The sequence below is a fragment of the Aythya ferina genome, assembly GCF_964211825.1.
Source record: "Aythya ferina genome assembly, chromosome: 17".
In the NCBI taxonomy this organism is placed as follows: domain Eukaryota; kingdom Metazoa; phylum Chordata; class Aves; order Anseriformes; family Anatidae; genus Aythya; species Aythya ferina.
Genome location: NC_140316.1, coordinates 5,250,109 through 5,263,622, shown reverse-complemented (window position 1 = coordinate 5,263,622; position 13,514 = coordinate 5,250,109). Strand labels below are relative to the sequence as shown.

General features: G+C 41.9%; 1 protein-coding gene across 10 annotated transcripts in view; it reads right to left on the bottom strand.

Moving 5' to 3' along the window:
• Positions 1-3,413: 3,413 nt before the first annotated feature.
• The window catches only part of ARVCF (ARVCF delta catenin family member), a 272,630-nt gene continuing 262,529 nt past the window's right edge, over positions 3,414-13,514 (bottom strand). For 9 of the 10 annotated variants that reach the window (XM_084538977.1, XM_084538980.1, XM_084538979.1 and 6 more), the window contains 3 exons: positions 12,840-12,931; positions 10,159-10,272; positions 3,414-8,787 (listed from right to left, as the gene is read on the bottom strand). In XM_084538977.1, the coding sequence (XP_084395103.1) occupies positions 10,171-10,272; positions 12,840-12,931 (194 nt within the window). In that variant the 3' untranslated portion in view covers positions 3,414-8,787; positions 10,159-10,170. The remainder of the gene's footprint in view (positions 8,788-10,158; positions 10,273-12,839; positions 12,932-13,514) is intronic. The other variant, XM_084538982.1, reaches the window with a different exon arrangement.

Below are 13,514 nucleotides of genomic sequence, written 5' to 3'. Positions count from 1 at the left end.
TTTCTATGCAGGATTGGACCATACAGAAGCAGCCTCTCACGATTCTGTTGCGCTGCTAAGGAGCAGTCTTTGTGTCCTGACACCTCTATTTTATTTCACATTGTAAAACAAATCAATGATTTATTCTGTAAGCTTGCTTAGCACCCGGTCCTCTTCGTATTCATGGTCAACTCAATGTCACTGAGATTCCAAACAACTTTTGTAAAATTTGCAGAGAAGAAAATCTTCAAGCCCACTTGGCATACACAAGTTTCTAGAGCACAGTGGAAACTCCGGATACTTGCAGGTGACCAGATTTTTTTTCTGTGCATCTAAGGCCATGTCTCCAAAGAGCTCTCCTTCATTTCTCGCTTGACACACCTTTGCACCCGAACAGACACTCTTGCCATAGCAGGGCACTTACCACATACTAGTGAACAAACCAGTCTCATAGATGCACATTGAAGGATGCCTAAGTATGGGTAGACTTTCTGCACTTTACAAGAGAGGATCAGAAAAATAAATTTCTACTGCTAGTTAATACCATTATGTGTGGCCAAAATTAATGAGACACCATCAGGAAAATGAGGAATGGAGGGAACCTACAGAGTTGGGTATTTCAAAAGATGCATTAGTGAATAATGAATGTGCAATATATATGCAAATGTAACAGCCGCCTTGTAGCATAAAAAAGGTTTCTCCCACGTGACAAGATGTAAAAATAAACACAGCGTACGTATCATCAGATTATTTACAAAATTCCACATGCAAGACAAATCTTTCTGCTTGACAACACTTCTGAAATGCTCTTAATTATCAGTGGCAAGGGATGAAAAGGAAAAAGCCTGACTGTTTGGATGATTGGCAATTACAAAAAAGGCTTTTGGTCAGTTGAGCAAATGTGATCTTGAGTCACTGACATAAAAATTAGAGATCTCCCAGGAAGAAGGGTTACTTTTTAAAATAAAGTCATGCTTTGAATTCTATGAGAAGCAAAAGGCAATGGATCTTCTAATTCAAATATATTCTGAAAACCTACTAAGTGTTACTGCAGTATCAACCTATTTCAATTAGAAGACACAACCTGTTCTTGCATAACCCAGGGATGGAACAGGGCACCTGGAAGTACGTAAAACAAAGACTGCTAAGAGCGTACCATTGATAGAAAGCACCCAATTGAAAAATCTCTCCTCGAACAACAACACAGCCTTCAACCCATTCTTGTAACTCACGTCACAAATGATTGATCCCACCAAACACTGTTAATTAAGATTTATTAGCCAAGTGACAGCTACTCTCTAGGCAGTCTTAGGGATTCAAGCAACACATGAAAGTGAAGTATGATTTCTGCCACAGCCTCTGTTACCTCAAAGGTACAGGATGTTTTTTAAAATGTCTTTTTAAAACTGAGTCTTTATTCTAGTGTACCAGGGAGGTGGAGGATTCAAGAGGAAGTCAAACCTACCCCTAGTCCCTTTAGCTTTCTACTTTAATACCAAAATGAGTGTAACAGCACCCATCTAGCAGTCCTTACAGAGGAAATAACTCACCAGAGTAAACAGCAGAGTAAACAGCAGCCATATGTTTGTGTAGGGTCTACTGCTTTCTCCCATTGGTACCAGGAAGTGAAAGCACCCCACTGAAATATTTTGAGCAGTGAGTCATAAACATCAGATGCAGTGAAGCGAACATAGAGAAATCCCTGCAAGAGCAGCAAGAGGTGACCGAGATCAGACCTCTCCCAACAGAGATGGCACCACAGGGCTGTGATGTGTGCTTGTTTGGTTGATTTGAGCCATCAATTAAGAATCAGTAAATAAAGTATCATGAGTAACAGCTTACTGTTTGCTTTGCACACATACTAAACATACTAAAAGCATGTTAGTGTCTTTTCCTCTGCAGCTCAGCTGATGGTCTAATTGTAACACAACAACTTCCCATTTTAACAAATCCCTCACGGTCATCCTGTACCACACCGAGATTCTGCCACTGCTGTGCTTTAATAACACAGAGATGACACTGGGGAAGGAAGCAGTGATGACAGGATGTTCCCCTAAGACACTGCTAAAACCTGAAACAGACGAGGACTGTGGTATTTCTTGCCCGTTGTTACCAGGTCAACCTTTCACCCGCAGGACTCACTGCTTCCATTTACCCAACCTGTGATAAGCTGGAAACGAAATCACTTTGACAGCTATAAAAGGTCAGTTGGAGAAACAACGTACTTGTTTTATCTCAGTATCTTACCTATAACATCTGCTATTCATTGCCATATTAGTGCACCCACAAAGAAAAAAATCAGATTCCTCATTGCAGTAGAACACCAGTGGTGATACCTAGGAGGAAGGCTAAGCTCAGGAGTCCACATCTTACCACCAACACTTGTGAAAACAGATCCTCCAGCTGCAAGAACACAACCTGTAGGTGACTTGACAAAACTCCTGGGGATGCACTCAGGATATCTGAAATAAGGAGGGAAGGCAAGCTGAAGACAACCTTCCCAGTGCTGTCAGCAAGCATCCACAAGTAAATGGAACCTTACAGTCCTGTGAATGAATAGCACAAGCAGGCATTAACTTATGGCAAACTCTAGTGGCCAGCAGTGATTTGACTACCTTTAAATCACAGAAAATCTGACCTCCACTCTAAGACCTTGCACAACACTTACGTCAAGATTTACAGGGCTTTGTCATGATTCACAAAGGTGTATCAGTGAGCATGGTACGTTCAGGTGATCAGTCTCTCTACGAGAGGCAGTCCTCAGGATAATCACCCAGAAAAGATTTGTCAGTAACTGGCTGTTTCTTGAAGTACATGTCTGACTTTTCAGTATCAGGATTTTTTTCCCCAGCGTGGCAACAAAAGTAAATTACTTGGCACATCCCTGAAATAACAATTTCTCATCTTAACCAAATCGCATACATAGCTATGACAAACTTAAAAATCTTCTGTTATTCTTTTACAGTTATATTTGTGAGAGTACTTGCAGACATTTCAGAGATGCGAGATCTTTGTAAACTTACACAAATTTTACAACAAAATTGGAAAAGGTTAATAGCTTCTCAAAATGAAAAACCATCAGCAAGTTAGGCTTGTGGTCCTAGATGTGCAGTCCTCCGAACAGTGACAGAGATTTCTTTCTCATAGAAATGTGCTTATACATTAAAAAGGAAAAAAAAAACATGACCTAGAGTCCAAGGCCCTTACAGGACTTTTTGCTACTACTCCACCAAATGGCAATGAATCAAAAATTTTCAGCTGTACCAGTTTAAAGGATATTCCAATTGCCCTCATTACCACTGACCTATTACTAACACAGAGTGCCGACCTCAGCTAGTGTTGAATAATTCCCTGCCACAGAAAACTGCTGTTGCAAAGCCAAAGAATATTTGAGATACCTGATTGTAACAAAAAGATAACCAATGGCACATGTATTCTTTCCAGGCATGGTTTATTGAAAACACACCAAATTGTTATCCTACATACCTGGTTTCTAACAAGCATTCTACTTGTCTGCATTATGGAAAGATCCTATAATAATCATACATTCTGTCACGGTAACATTTGTTCTATGAAAAGCATAATCCACCTTTTTTTTTTTTTTTCCTCTCCATACTGGTAAAATCAAACCATTCTAAGTGTTTCAGTTTATAGTACAGTGTAAATACAATGCAAAACCCCACCAGTCTAAACTACAGAGAGAATGTTGAGTAGTATTACAGAAAACACATCGTTCATTTGTTTTTTATTCTCCTACCATGAAAATTTTAAGGCACATGATAGTTACAAACACATTAGCTACTAATTACCAGTAAGCTTCTTAGTCTAGTTACTTCGCTTTTCTGAACAGTAAGAACCAGGTTGGCAGGCCTTGTAGTATCTGCACTATCTTCCTCCTCACCTTGCAATTGGACCTAACATCCTACCCTGATGTAAAACGAGACAGAATACAAGAGGTTTGTAACACCTTTCCCTTTAAATGCACTAGATTAGTTACTGTACCAATAAATCTGAGAATTTCTCTGTCGAAGAAAAACCAGATTTTAGGGGCATCAAAATAAACAAACTTGGCAAGAAACTATGCCTATATAAACACTTCCAAAAGCTGTGAGAGCAGGATCCAGCCCCGACAACACAAAACTGCTGTCTGAACCTATTGGCACGCTATAGTTTTCACTGAGTGGGCAGTTAGCAGAAGAGACTATAATCAGTCTCTAATGTGCCCGTTTGGCTTCTGAAGCTTTGCTTACCCTAAGGGTTTAAGATGTTCCTCTCTCACAGGTAGCTGAACCTGTAAGCTCAACTTTAAGGCAAGTAGCAGAAGGAAACTCATCACCTTCAAGCTCACAAAACTGCTGTAGGAGTGAAAACTGCTTTGCCCAGCATAAACCATGCATGCTGGAAAGCGTCTCTGAAAACTACTCCTCAGAATTGGCAAGAACTTCCTGACTGACTCTAACAAGCCACCCCGCCTTCTTGATGCATCACTTACAGCAAGTCAGGTCCTAGTCCCAAAGTTAATCCCTTTTATGATGTCTTGGCAAAGGGGACATGATTTACTTTCCTGATGCACACATTCAGAATCTGCAAGTCTGAGTGCACAAGAGAAGAACTAAGATAGGCAGGTGTTTTGCCCATAGGACATGGAAGATCGGGACCTCTGGCTGCACAAACCGTTCCCTGGGGAGCATTTCAAGCTGGCAACACATCTTTGATTTGTCAAGTTACACTTTGGCTAAATTGCTATTTAGCTCTAAGACAGAAACAAAATGTTCTAAAGCCTTGCCTTTGTGCTGGATTCTGCACGGGCAGACCAACCTGGGAAGCTGTAAGCACAAACACAATTGCTATGTGTTAGCAGCCAAACTTGATGCTTCTCCAGGGGAGTCTTAACACATAATGGCCCCATCAGCATTAAATGATTTTGTTGTTTTTGATTATCTGTTCTTAACCTCCACAGTTCAGTGAATATACCTGGGAGACGTGCAAGCCACCTCCCTGGCATGAAAGTTCTGCAGTTATTATTTGCCATCAGACGTCTCTCCCCTCCCCTGTGTTATCTCAGCCCTCACTGGGCCATCAAATCTCTTCCTCCTCTTTATTAGGAGTCTTGCAACATCATCTTTTCCTTCCACAACCACCCCTCATACTAGAATTTCTTCAGGTAGAAATCTCTTCTACTCCATCCCTTTGCAGGCAGATTGCCTCCAGTTTTCACAGTGGAGCCAACAGAAAAAGAGGAGGTCACATTCCTGAGCCCTAAAAAGCGCTGCCTACCTTTTAGCAGGAGGCTCTAGACCCTACTGCAGCTTTAGTCACACACACTGCCACTTTCCCTTCTTAACATACAGTCCCTGCTGCCAAAATAAACTCAACAATTACTGGTTTATTTACCCACATTCCAGAACAGCTCAAACGGCCCAGTCACACTCACATCAACAAGGGGAGAGGTAAGGGCAGGCAGGGGCACACATCCCACCAGCGCCTTCCAGAAGTGAGCTTGTTGCCACAGATAACAAGGGCATCGGATAAATCACCAGACCTGGTTCGGCGTATCTTGCTACAGATTTTGGCTGGTGAGCTGATCGTACAAGGTGATCGTCTCATATGCAAGTCACCCCTAGTCCGTTTACCTTCCTCAACATCCAAACAACAGTTTGGTGTGAAGAGAAAAACACAGTAATGTAAATGACGGGTTCTTGGTTATTGCTACATACCTTGGAATCATTCATTACTGTAAGGCATGGGAAGGGTAAGGGTAAGACGTGATTCCCAGGGGAAGTCTTGGCACATGGATTTGGTATTTCACCTCTTGGTACACTATCCTCTGCTTTCCTGTTGCAGTAAACCTTGTTGTCAACTCTCAAGAACCCTGGCTGCCAAGAACACTTATCCTAGGGAAAAGAAAGAAGAACAGTTTGCTACAATGACCCTGGGCAGCCAATTCCATCTCACCTGATAGGGAAGTTTGTTTGCTTATCACGAGATGCAGTATAAATATGAAATGCACTTGGGGGGTAGGTAAGGGGTGGGAAGGGAGGTGCGGGGGTTGGATAGGGTCTGAATTTGCTCCTTCTCCTCCGTGTTTGGCTCACTAGTGACAGAGCCCAGAGTAGATTCCCAACCAGATGTTGAATGTCCCAGTAGTGCCCCACTGAGAGCCACGTGCTATCTGGGACAGGAGGTCATGGACACCATCAGCCCCTAGTCATGTCACTTCCCCCTTCCTGCGGTTTTCTATTAACCTCTTGCTGGCTTTGAAATATTTGTACAACCACTAAATCACAAAGTCTTAGCAGAGACTCCTTTCAACAGTCAGGTCTTTATTTTAAGTGAACTTTTGCTCAGACTCCTTTGGTAAATATATGGTTTGAAGTAGATCAGGGACAGACTGACAGCATGGCCCTTCTCTTACACTGTTCTAATTAGCTACAAAGCAGGTTCCATTGCTAATTACTGAACGTTTTTAAAAAAATCCTTTCATATACAAAAAGAATACACCAAATACATAACCAAAAGTGATATAAAACGTTTCTGTGTAGCTTGGTTAAAAGGGTCTCCGCGTATTGGCAGAACAAGTATGAAAAGAGCACCATTGATATAATTAATATACAGTCAGACTATGTTTCTGGTTTCATTGCCACACTTTATGTCTACACACAGAGAGACACTGCCCCTGACACAAATGCAGATAATCACAGACGCATCTCTTTGTTTCCCTTGATCTGCTAAGCATCTTTGGTCCAAGAGGACTCTCATGCAGGTGACCCTCCCCCCCCATCTTTGCTATCTTAATTTGCTCCAAGCGACTTCACCTTCCCTAGGATCCCGAAGTGACCACTGTAATGTACGTAGAAGATGAGGGTCAAAAGGGAGGGGGCCGAAGGAGCACGTGTGTCATCCAAATCACTGACAGCTTCTGGCATCAGTCTTTTTCCCTGAATCAACAAATGCTTCCCTCTCCTGCAAACTACTTTACATGGTTTTGTTAACCTATCCTCTGCACAACAATATATATATATAGATATATAGATTTTTTTTATTTATATATATGTATTCATGTCAAATTTTTAATATACTCAAGAAGATACAAAGCTCTTGGTACTTTTTTTTTTTTTTTTTTTTTTACAAAAGCTTCAGACGTTTACTATTACAGTAATATTTTGGGTGATGCAAGGTTGTTGAATATTTCTCCTTTTTAATTACAAAGGAAACAGCAGGCACTGAAAACCCCAAATGATGTTTGCTAGGTTCAAAAATGTGCTTTCCAGTCGCACCATTTTTAGGAGCTTGTTGAGAATTAAGTGTGGCATACAAGAACAGTGGCAACTGAACAAAACCAGCAAAAGTTCTCTGATGCTACTAGTGAGACACTTGGTTCTTACTCTCTTCTGCTGCCCTCCCTTGACCAATGCCTGGAGAAAAATCAGTGATCTGAAGTCACTTAGTTCGTTGTATTACCAGATGTGGTATATGCAGCGTATGTTCTCATGAGGTAAAAATTCCTCCCTGTCCAGAGCATGCCATGGCATCTAAGAGGAGAACTTTTGCACATGGATGATTTTCATACCAACTAAAATATGTAATCTCAAAACAAAACCAAAGGAACACAGAAATCATGGTGACTTAAAAAACGCTAAACCAGTTCCCTTTGCGACATTTTTCATCAGGATCCACAGCCCAAAGCAAACATGGATCCAACAGTGATAAATTTACCATTAAATGTAAGTGGTAGACCCATCTAAAACTTATAGCATGTTCAAAATAATCCTGAAAAGAAGCTCCTATTTCTTCCAACGTGTTAAGAGCTATGGCAAAAGAAACTGTTAATTGTTATCAATGCAACATTTAAAATGTATAAGCTCCTTACTGCAACCTTTGAGAGCAAGAAAATAAAAAGTCAGCCAACTCCACTTCTCAGCATAGATTTCTGAACCGGGGACACTGAAACCTTCAATGAACTGTTTTCCGCATGTGGAAATAAAAACAGAGCCATTACAGAATTCAAAAGGCAGAAGTATCGTACACCAGATTATAACAATAATATAGCACTGTGATTGATATAGCTTACTCTAAAAGCAGATTATACAGCTTGCATCAATTTTGTTATCTACTCTCCAGTTCCTTTGACCAGCATTTAATAGTTTTTGTTCTGTATTTTCTCTCTTCATTGAAATTCAATAAATCCAACTCAACATTCCTGCACTTCCTGTGGAAATAATGAAGAAAACCTCAACATTTTTCAAAAACTCTTAAAAAATGTTAGATTTCACAGTTCAAATAAATCCCCCCCCCCAGAAAAAATAAAACAAAACAATGAGACCCAAAGCAGAAAAGTGCTATTATCTTCATGACTACGCCTATGATATTATTTCAAATATTCTGCAGTTTCTCTTTCCCTTGTGAAGCTGTCCTCTTTGCTGCTGCATGACCTTCATTTCTCATACTCGACACCATCCACACGTAAGAGTCACCTAAGAGTGCAGGCAGCTAGATGGAAGCTTGGATTCTCTGTTCTTGCGTGCTTTCTTCTTGCAGGAGTGGGAGGGAGAGGGGAGGCGGCTATGTCTGGTGGGAATAGAACTGATTTAAAAAGCAAATCGTCTCGCTGTAAGGCATGGTGCTCTGGGGTTGGCAATGGCAGTCAGTTGTGTTTTCTCCCCCCATCCTCTTAGAATCTGCAGCCTTGTCAGTGATGCAGCGCCCTCCAGATCTGAATGGCAGTGGTGACTGATGAGATCCTCTGTGTCAATTCAATCTTTTTTTTTCCTCCCCCTCAATTAAAAAAAATGTGGTTGGACTCTAGCCCTGCAAAATAAAGTCAGAACTGATTAATACCAACAAGTAACATGACATCGGTGATCTCCATCACCCAGTGGTAGAACAATGTCTGGAAATGCCAATCTATCCCCAGTATATGTGTTTGGTGAAGGGTATGACTGGGAGAAAACGAGCACAGATTTTGTTTGTCAAAGTTCCACCCATACACCTTCACTGCTAAGAGGAACGACACAGATACAGCAGCATACAGGCACTACACACAGATTTGGCTGGGCCCACAAGGCTGAGCACACAGTGCTGACCAGCTGCGGGAGGCCAGCAGTGCTGGGTCTGCTCCTAGCTGCACGAGGGTACCTGGTGGTGTTGCAAAACTGCTCTGGCCAGCTGCTTCCAGCCCAGGAACAGAAACAAGATGCAAATACACAGCACCTTTACTAGACTCTTCAAAGAAGAAGGGGGGGACACGCCAGCAGCAAAGTCCCAGAACATACTTGCAGTAATGCCAGTTATTTCCACGTACAGTTGCGGGGGTGGATGATGCTTCGTGTTTTGGAATTTAGGCCTTAAAGGCCTGCTTGTCCACTCTGTTGGGAAAGTTGCCCAGTGCCTTATGAACTGTCACTTTGGTATTCCTTTAGTGATAGCCAGGGGCACAAAACCTGCTGCTCCAAACGGAGCACTGCATCTCCACAGACAGTGGTGGAAGGTACCAGAGCACAGGGCTGCCGAGCAAGACAGGGGGAGACAGATGAGCAGCGGCAGGAGTAAAGAAGGGCTACTGACATTACAGAGGAACTGGGCACATGGCGAAGGCAGAGGGCTAGAAAGTGACAGAAAGGTGCCTTTTTTAATAACAACAATAAAAGAAAGAATGAGGAAGTGGGAGTTGTGGCTAAGTGATTCTTGTGTAACCAAAATCATCTCCCCTCACAAAGTCACTGTACAGGCAGCAGCTTTCTGGCAGGTGGGCAGGGCTGTGTAATTCATGGGAACCTCAGGGGACATCCATGAACAGTCAAGGATAGTTTTCCTTAAGTCTCAGGCTAGTCCTTATAATGAGTCTGGAGGGGAAAAATGGTTGGAATCAGGAACACACTATTCAAATTCACTCCCATGGCCTAACAAGGAGAAATTATTCATGTTTCAGCTGACAACCAATCATTCAAGATACTAATTTGCTGTCTGGTTATTTGACAGGTTATTTTTTAATCAAACAGTGGTGTTTGATTGCATTTCATTGAAGACATGCTGAATAATATAAACACCACTTTTTCAAATGCATTATCATTTGTCTGAAAGGACCCAGTTAGCAGTTAGCCATGAAGAGATTCCACAGTGATACAGATCATGCACGAGACAAGTTAATCACTAGCACCAATTACCATTGAAATAACCTACCATGCATGCAAATTAGACCCAAGAGTCAACAGGCTGGGGTTTAATGTCACGGGCATCCACCAGATTCACCGAAGCCCTGTTACTCCTGTTAATGTTTTTCCTATTTGTGTCATTCTGCAGCACAGGGTGAGGAGTTAAAGGCAAAACAGAGCGGATTAATCAAACAAAACCACCAAACAAGTCAGCTCAAAGGAGCACAAGGGAAAATTAGTGGTAGAGAAAGAAACAAGATCAGCAAAGGCACAATACCGACAAGAGCACTTGCAGCAGCCAAAAGGCTGCACTTCCCTGCCATTATTATTCACAATTCTTGGTCACTCTTGAGCCTCAGAGCCATGGTTATTGAACAGTTCACAAGCCAGAAGACCCCACAGATGTATTTCTCTTTCACAGGATAGGAAGAAGGAAGAGTAGCAGCTGCTCAGGCTTTGCTATAACTGAGGACACACCAGTGCAGACCCTTGAGGCACACAACAGGCTGAATTCAGGCTATCCTTTATCCTTAAAACCTGGAGGCAGTACAGGCTGTGTGTGGCAGGCACATCGCTGAGGTGAAATATTTTTTTTATTCCTTTCTTATGAAAGCAAAGCAGCTGCTCCCTGGAGCTCTGGGTTGTACTTCACCTCAGACATACACTGGGAGTTTGGGCTGAATTACACAATTTTGAGGATTGTGTTAAACCACTTTCATGAAACGAGTGGCAAATAACACAAGCATTTGCTACTTCTTCCTTAGCCTATTTTCTTTATAAATACATTTTCTGTCAAGCTTCTATTGATCAAAATTCTTATGTCGCTTAGTGCATCCACTCTCACTGCATCCTTATAATACAATGGAACTGTGATGAGGGGACTAGAAAGTCCATACTGCTAGCACTGGTTCAAGCTGGGCTCTCTCTTGCCACTTCCGAGTAACGATGGAGCAGGCAGGCATGCTGCATGCCTTTAGTAATCAGCTCAGTTGTATCAGCTCCAAAAAACAATTGAAAGAGCACAACCACTTCCAAGGGGAGTGGAGAGATTTTGTTCCTCTTGTCTTCACTACACTTTGTCAAGCAGAAATGCATTGGGAAAGTTTAAGCAGAAACGTTATTGCTAGTGGATTCCTTTAATAGGTGTCACCATACGTCTACACGTATCAACGGAGCTGCAAGGTGACTAAATGGGAAAACTGTAGTGGCTGTTCTCTTGCAAAAAGCTTTTTTGGTGTCAGAGGCCTCCTAAACAATACACAGCCATAATCTTCACTTATTTCTAGAACTGGCCAAAGGAGAAAAGTGAGCTAGCAGCTGAAGCAAACAGGCCAGTGTTTCGTATCAGCCACATTACTCTAGGGCATTCACTTGCTGATTCAAAACAGGAAGCCCTGGTTGGCACTGTGGAGTTGTCACGAGACAATTAGTGATTATATTAAAAAAGCTAACTGGGCAGCCTCCAACAAGGTGCAGTTACAACCAGAACTGGCAAATGGTAAAAGGGTGATCTGTGCTTAAAAGAAGTGCATCTGGGTTTAAACCTTTCTCCAGGGTATACCTTCAGAGGAAAGGAGGACACAGCAGGTAATGCATAAGCAGGCAAGTTAGCACAGGCAGACTGATACAGCAGGACCTCTTCCTAAATCTATGGGAAGATTTTTCTCCAAATCACATTTTTATTTCCTTTGTTCAATGTAGTGTGTTTTCCTTTCAATCGACTGAAGTTTGTTTCCACTGAACCCAAATCACCTGGATTTACAGATATTATCAGCAACGTGCTGAAGGTTAGTAAGGACAGCTTTCTACAGACTAACTGCAGTGTTTCCTGTCATGGATTCCTGGTCCACTGAAGGAACACCCCCCCTCAGGAATGACCTACCCAGGAGAAAATACAAGCTAGTTTTGAGGCCAGGGAGAAGTGATGGCCACAGCATTGTTAAAAGCATTAAGCAGCTTTTAAAATAAACAAATCTACTGAAAAGGCATAGCAATGCAACAGAAATTAAACAGAACCCACTAAGCGACATTTGCACACAATGCTTTGTGAAGCTGTGAAGGTTTTTTTTTTTCTTTCTTTTTTTTTTTTTTTTTTTTTCACCAACTAGAAGGTTGTCTAAATTTTGTTTTTCGAAGACAACACTCCTAAGTATGCACATCTCTCCCTCCCTCTCCATCTTTTTGGCCCATGCCCAATGTCTACTGTCAGGACCCTGAGTGTTGGTGAAACGAATGCTGTTCACCACCCTGCTCTACTCAGACACACAAATTCACACGTACTTCTCGTGGTGAAAACAATAAAGCAGTGTGATGGTTTGCAGGGGCTATTCTCGGAATAAAGTCTGAACACAGTTATTCACTTCAGAGCTAGGGAATGCTGCCTGCACAAAAGTGAAAAACAAATGCCTCCTATTTTTATAGCCTCATCCCTTTACCAATAACCAATTAACCAATTACCTGCATTTTCTCCTGCAATGGAAAACAGCTTTTTGGTTTTATTTCTAGTTATCCAATTGCTGAATTATAAAATGGTGCCTTTAACTTAACATCAAACAAGCAAAAAAAAACAACACACACATACACAGACACACAAAAAAACAACCTTAAAAGTCCCCTTGTAATTAACTACTATGTATTTCTTGTGGGGGACACCAGGCTCTGTTTCTTTTAAAGGGACTAACTAGCATTCAGCAGTAAGAGGAATCTCACTTTTAAAGGTTCTTTCTCTGAGGCATCTCCTGTGTTATCAGTGGTCTTGTACTTGCGCTCCTTGTCCCGATGATCAATGGTGGAGTACCCATCTGAGGAGAAATAATATGACAGTCGGGCATGAAACACTACTAAGAGCAGAAACAGAGCTGATGCTAGCAGTATTCAGCAAAGAAACAGGGGAAAATAAACTATCAACACCCAAAGATGCTGGCAGCCCACTTTTCACACGTGCTTCAGCTCTGAAATTTTATTTTTACCAGCTTAAAACAGAAAAGCCTTTTTTTTTTTTTTTTTTTTTTTAATATCACTGCCAGATGCTGGCATTCATTAGCAAGCAGCACTGTTTTCATCCCAGTCTGCTGCAGTTTTGTAGCGTGCCCAAGGAAAGCAGCAAGTTGTCATCTCACGCCCTGTGGCTAATGAGCTCCAAATTCAGCTCAAATCTTGTGTTCCTTGCTTAGCAGCCTGATTAATTGGCTGTGTTCATTCTCTGAATGCTCTGCAGCATGTTCCCACTCTTCCTGAGCCTGACTGCAACCAGGACATAACAGTAATTTGGAACAGTCCCTTTCAGAGCACTGAGAAAAGGAGACTGTCAAGTTGGAAGAAATCTTGATGCGAATCCTGCTGTGCTAGGACTGTCTTTCATTACAAAGTAGCACCTGTTGGTGC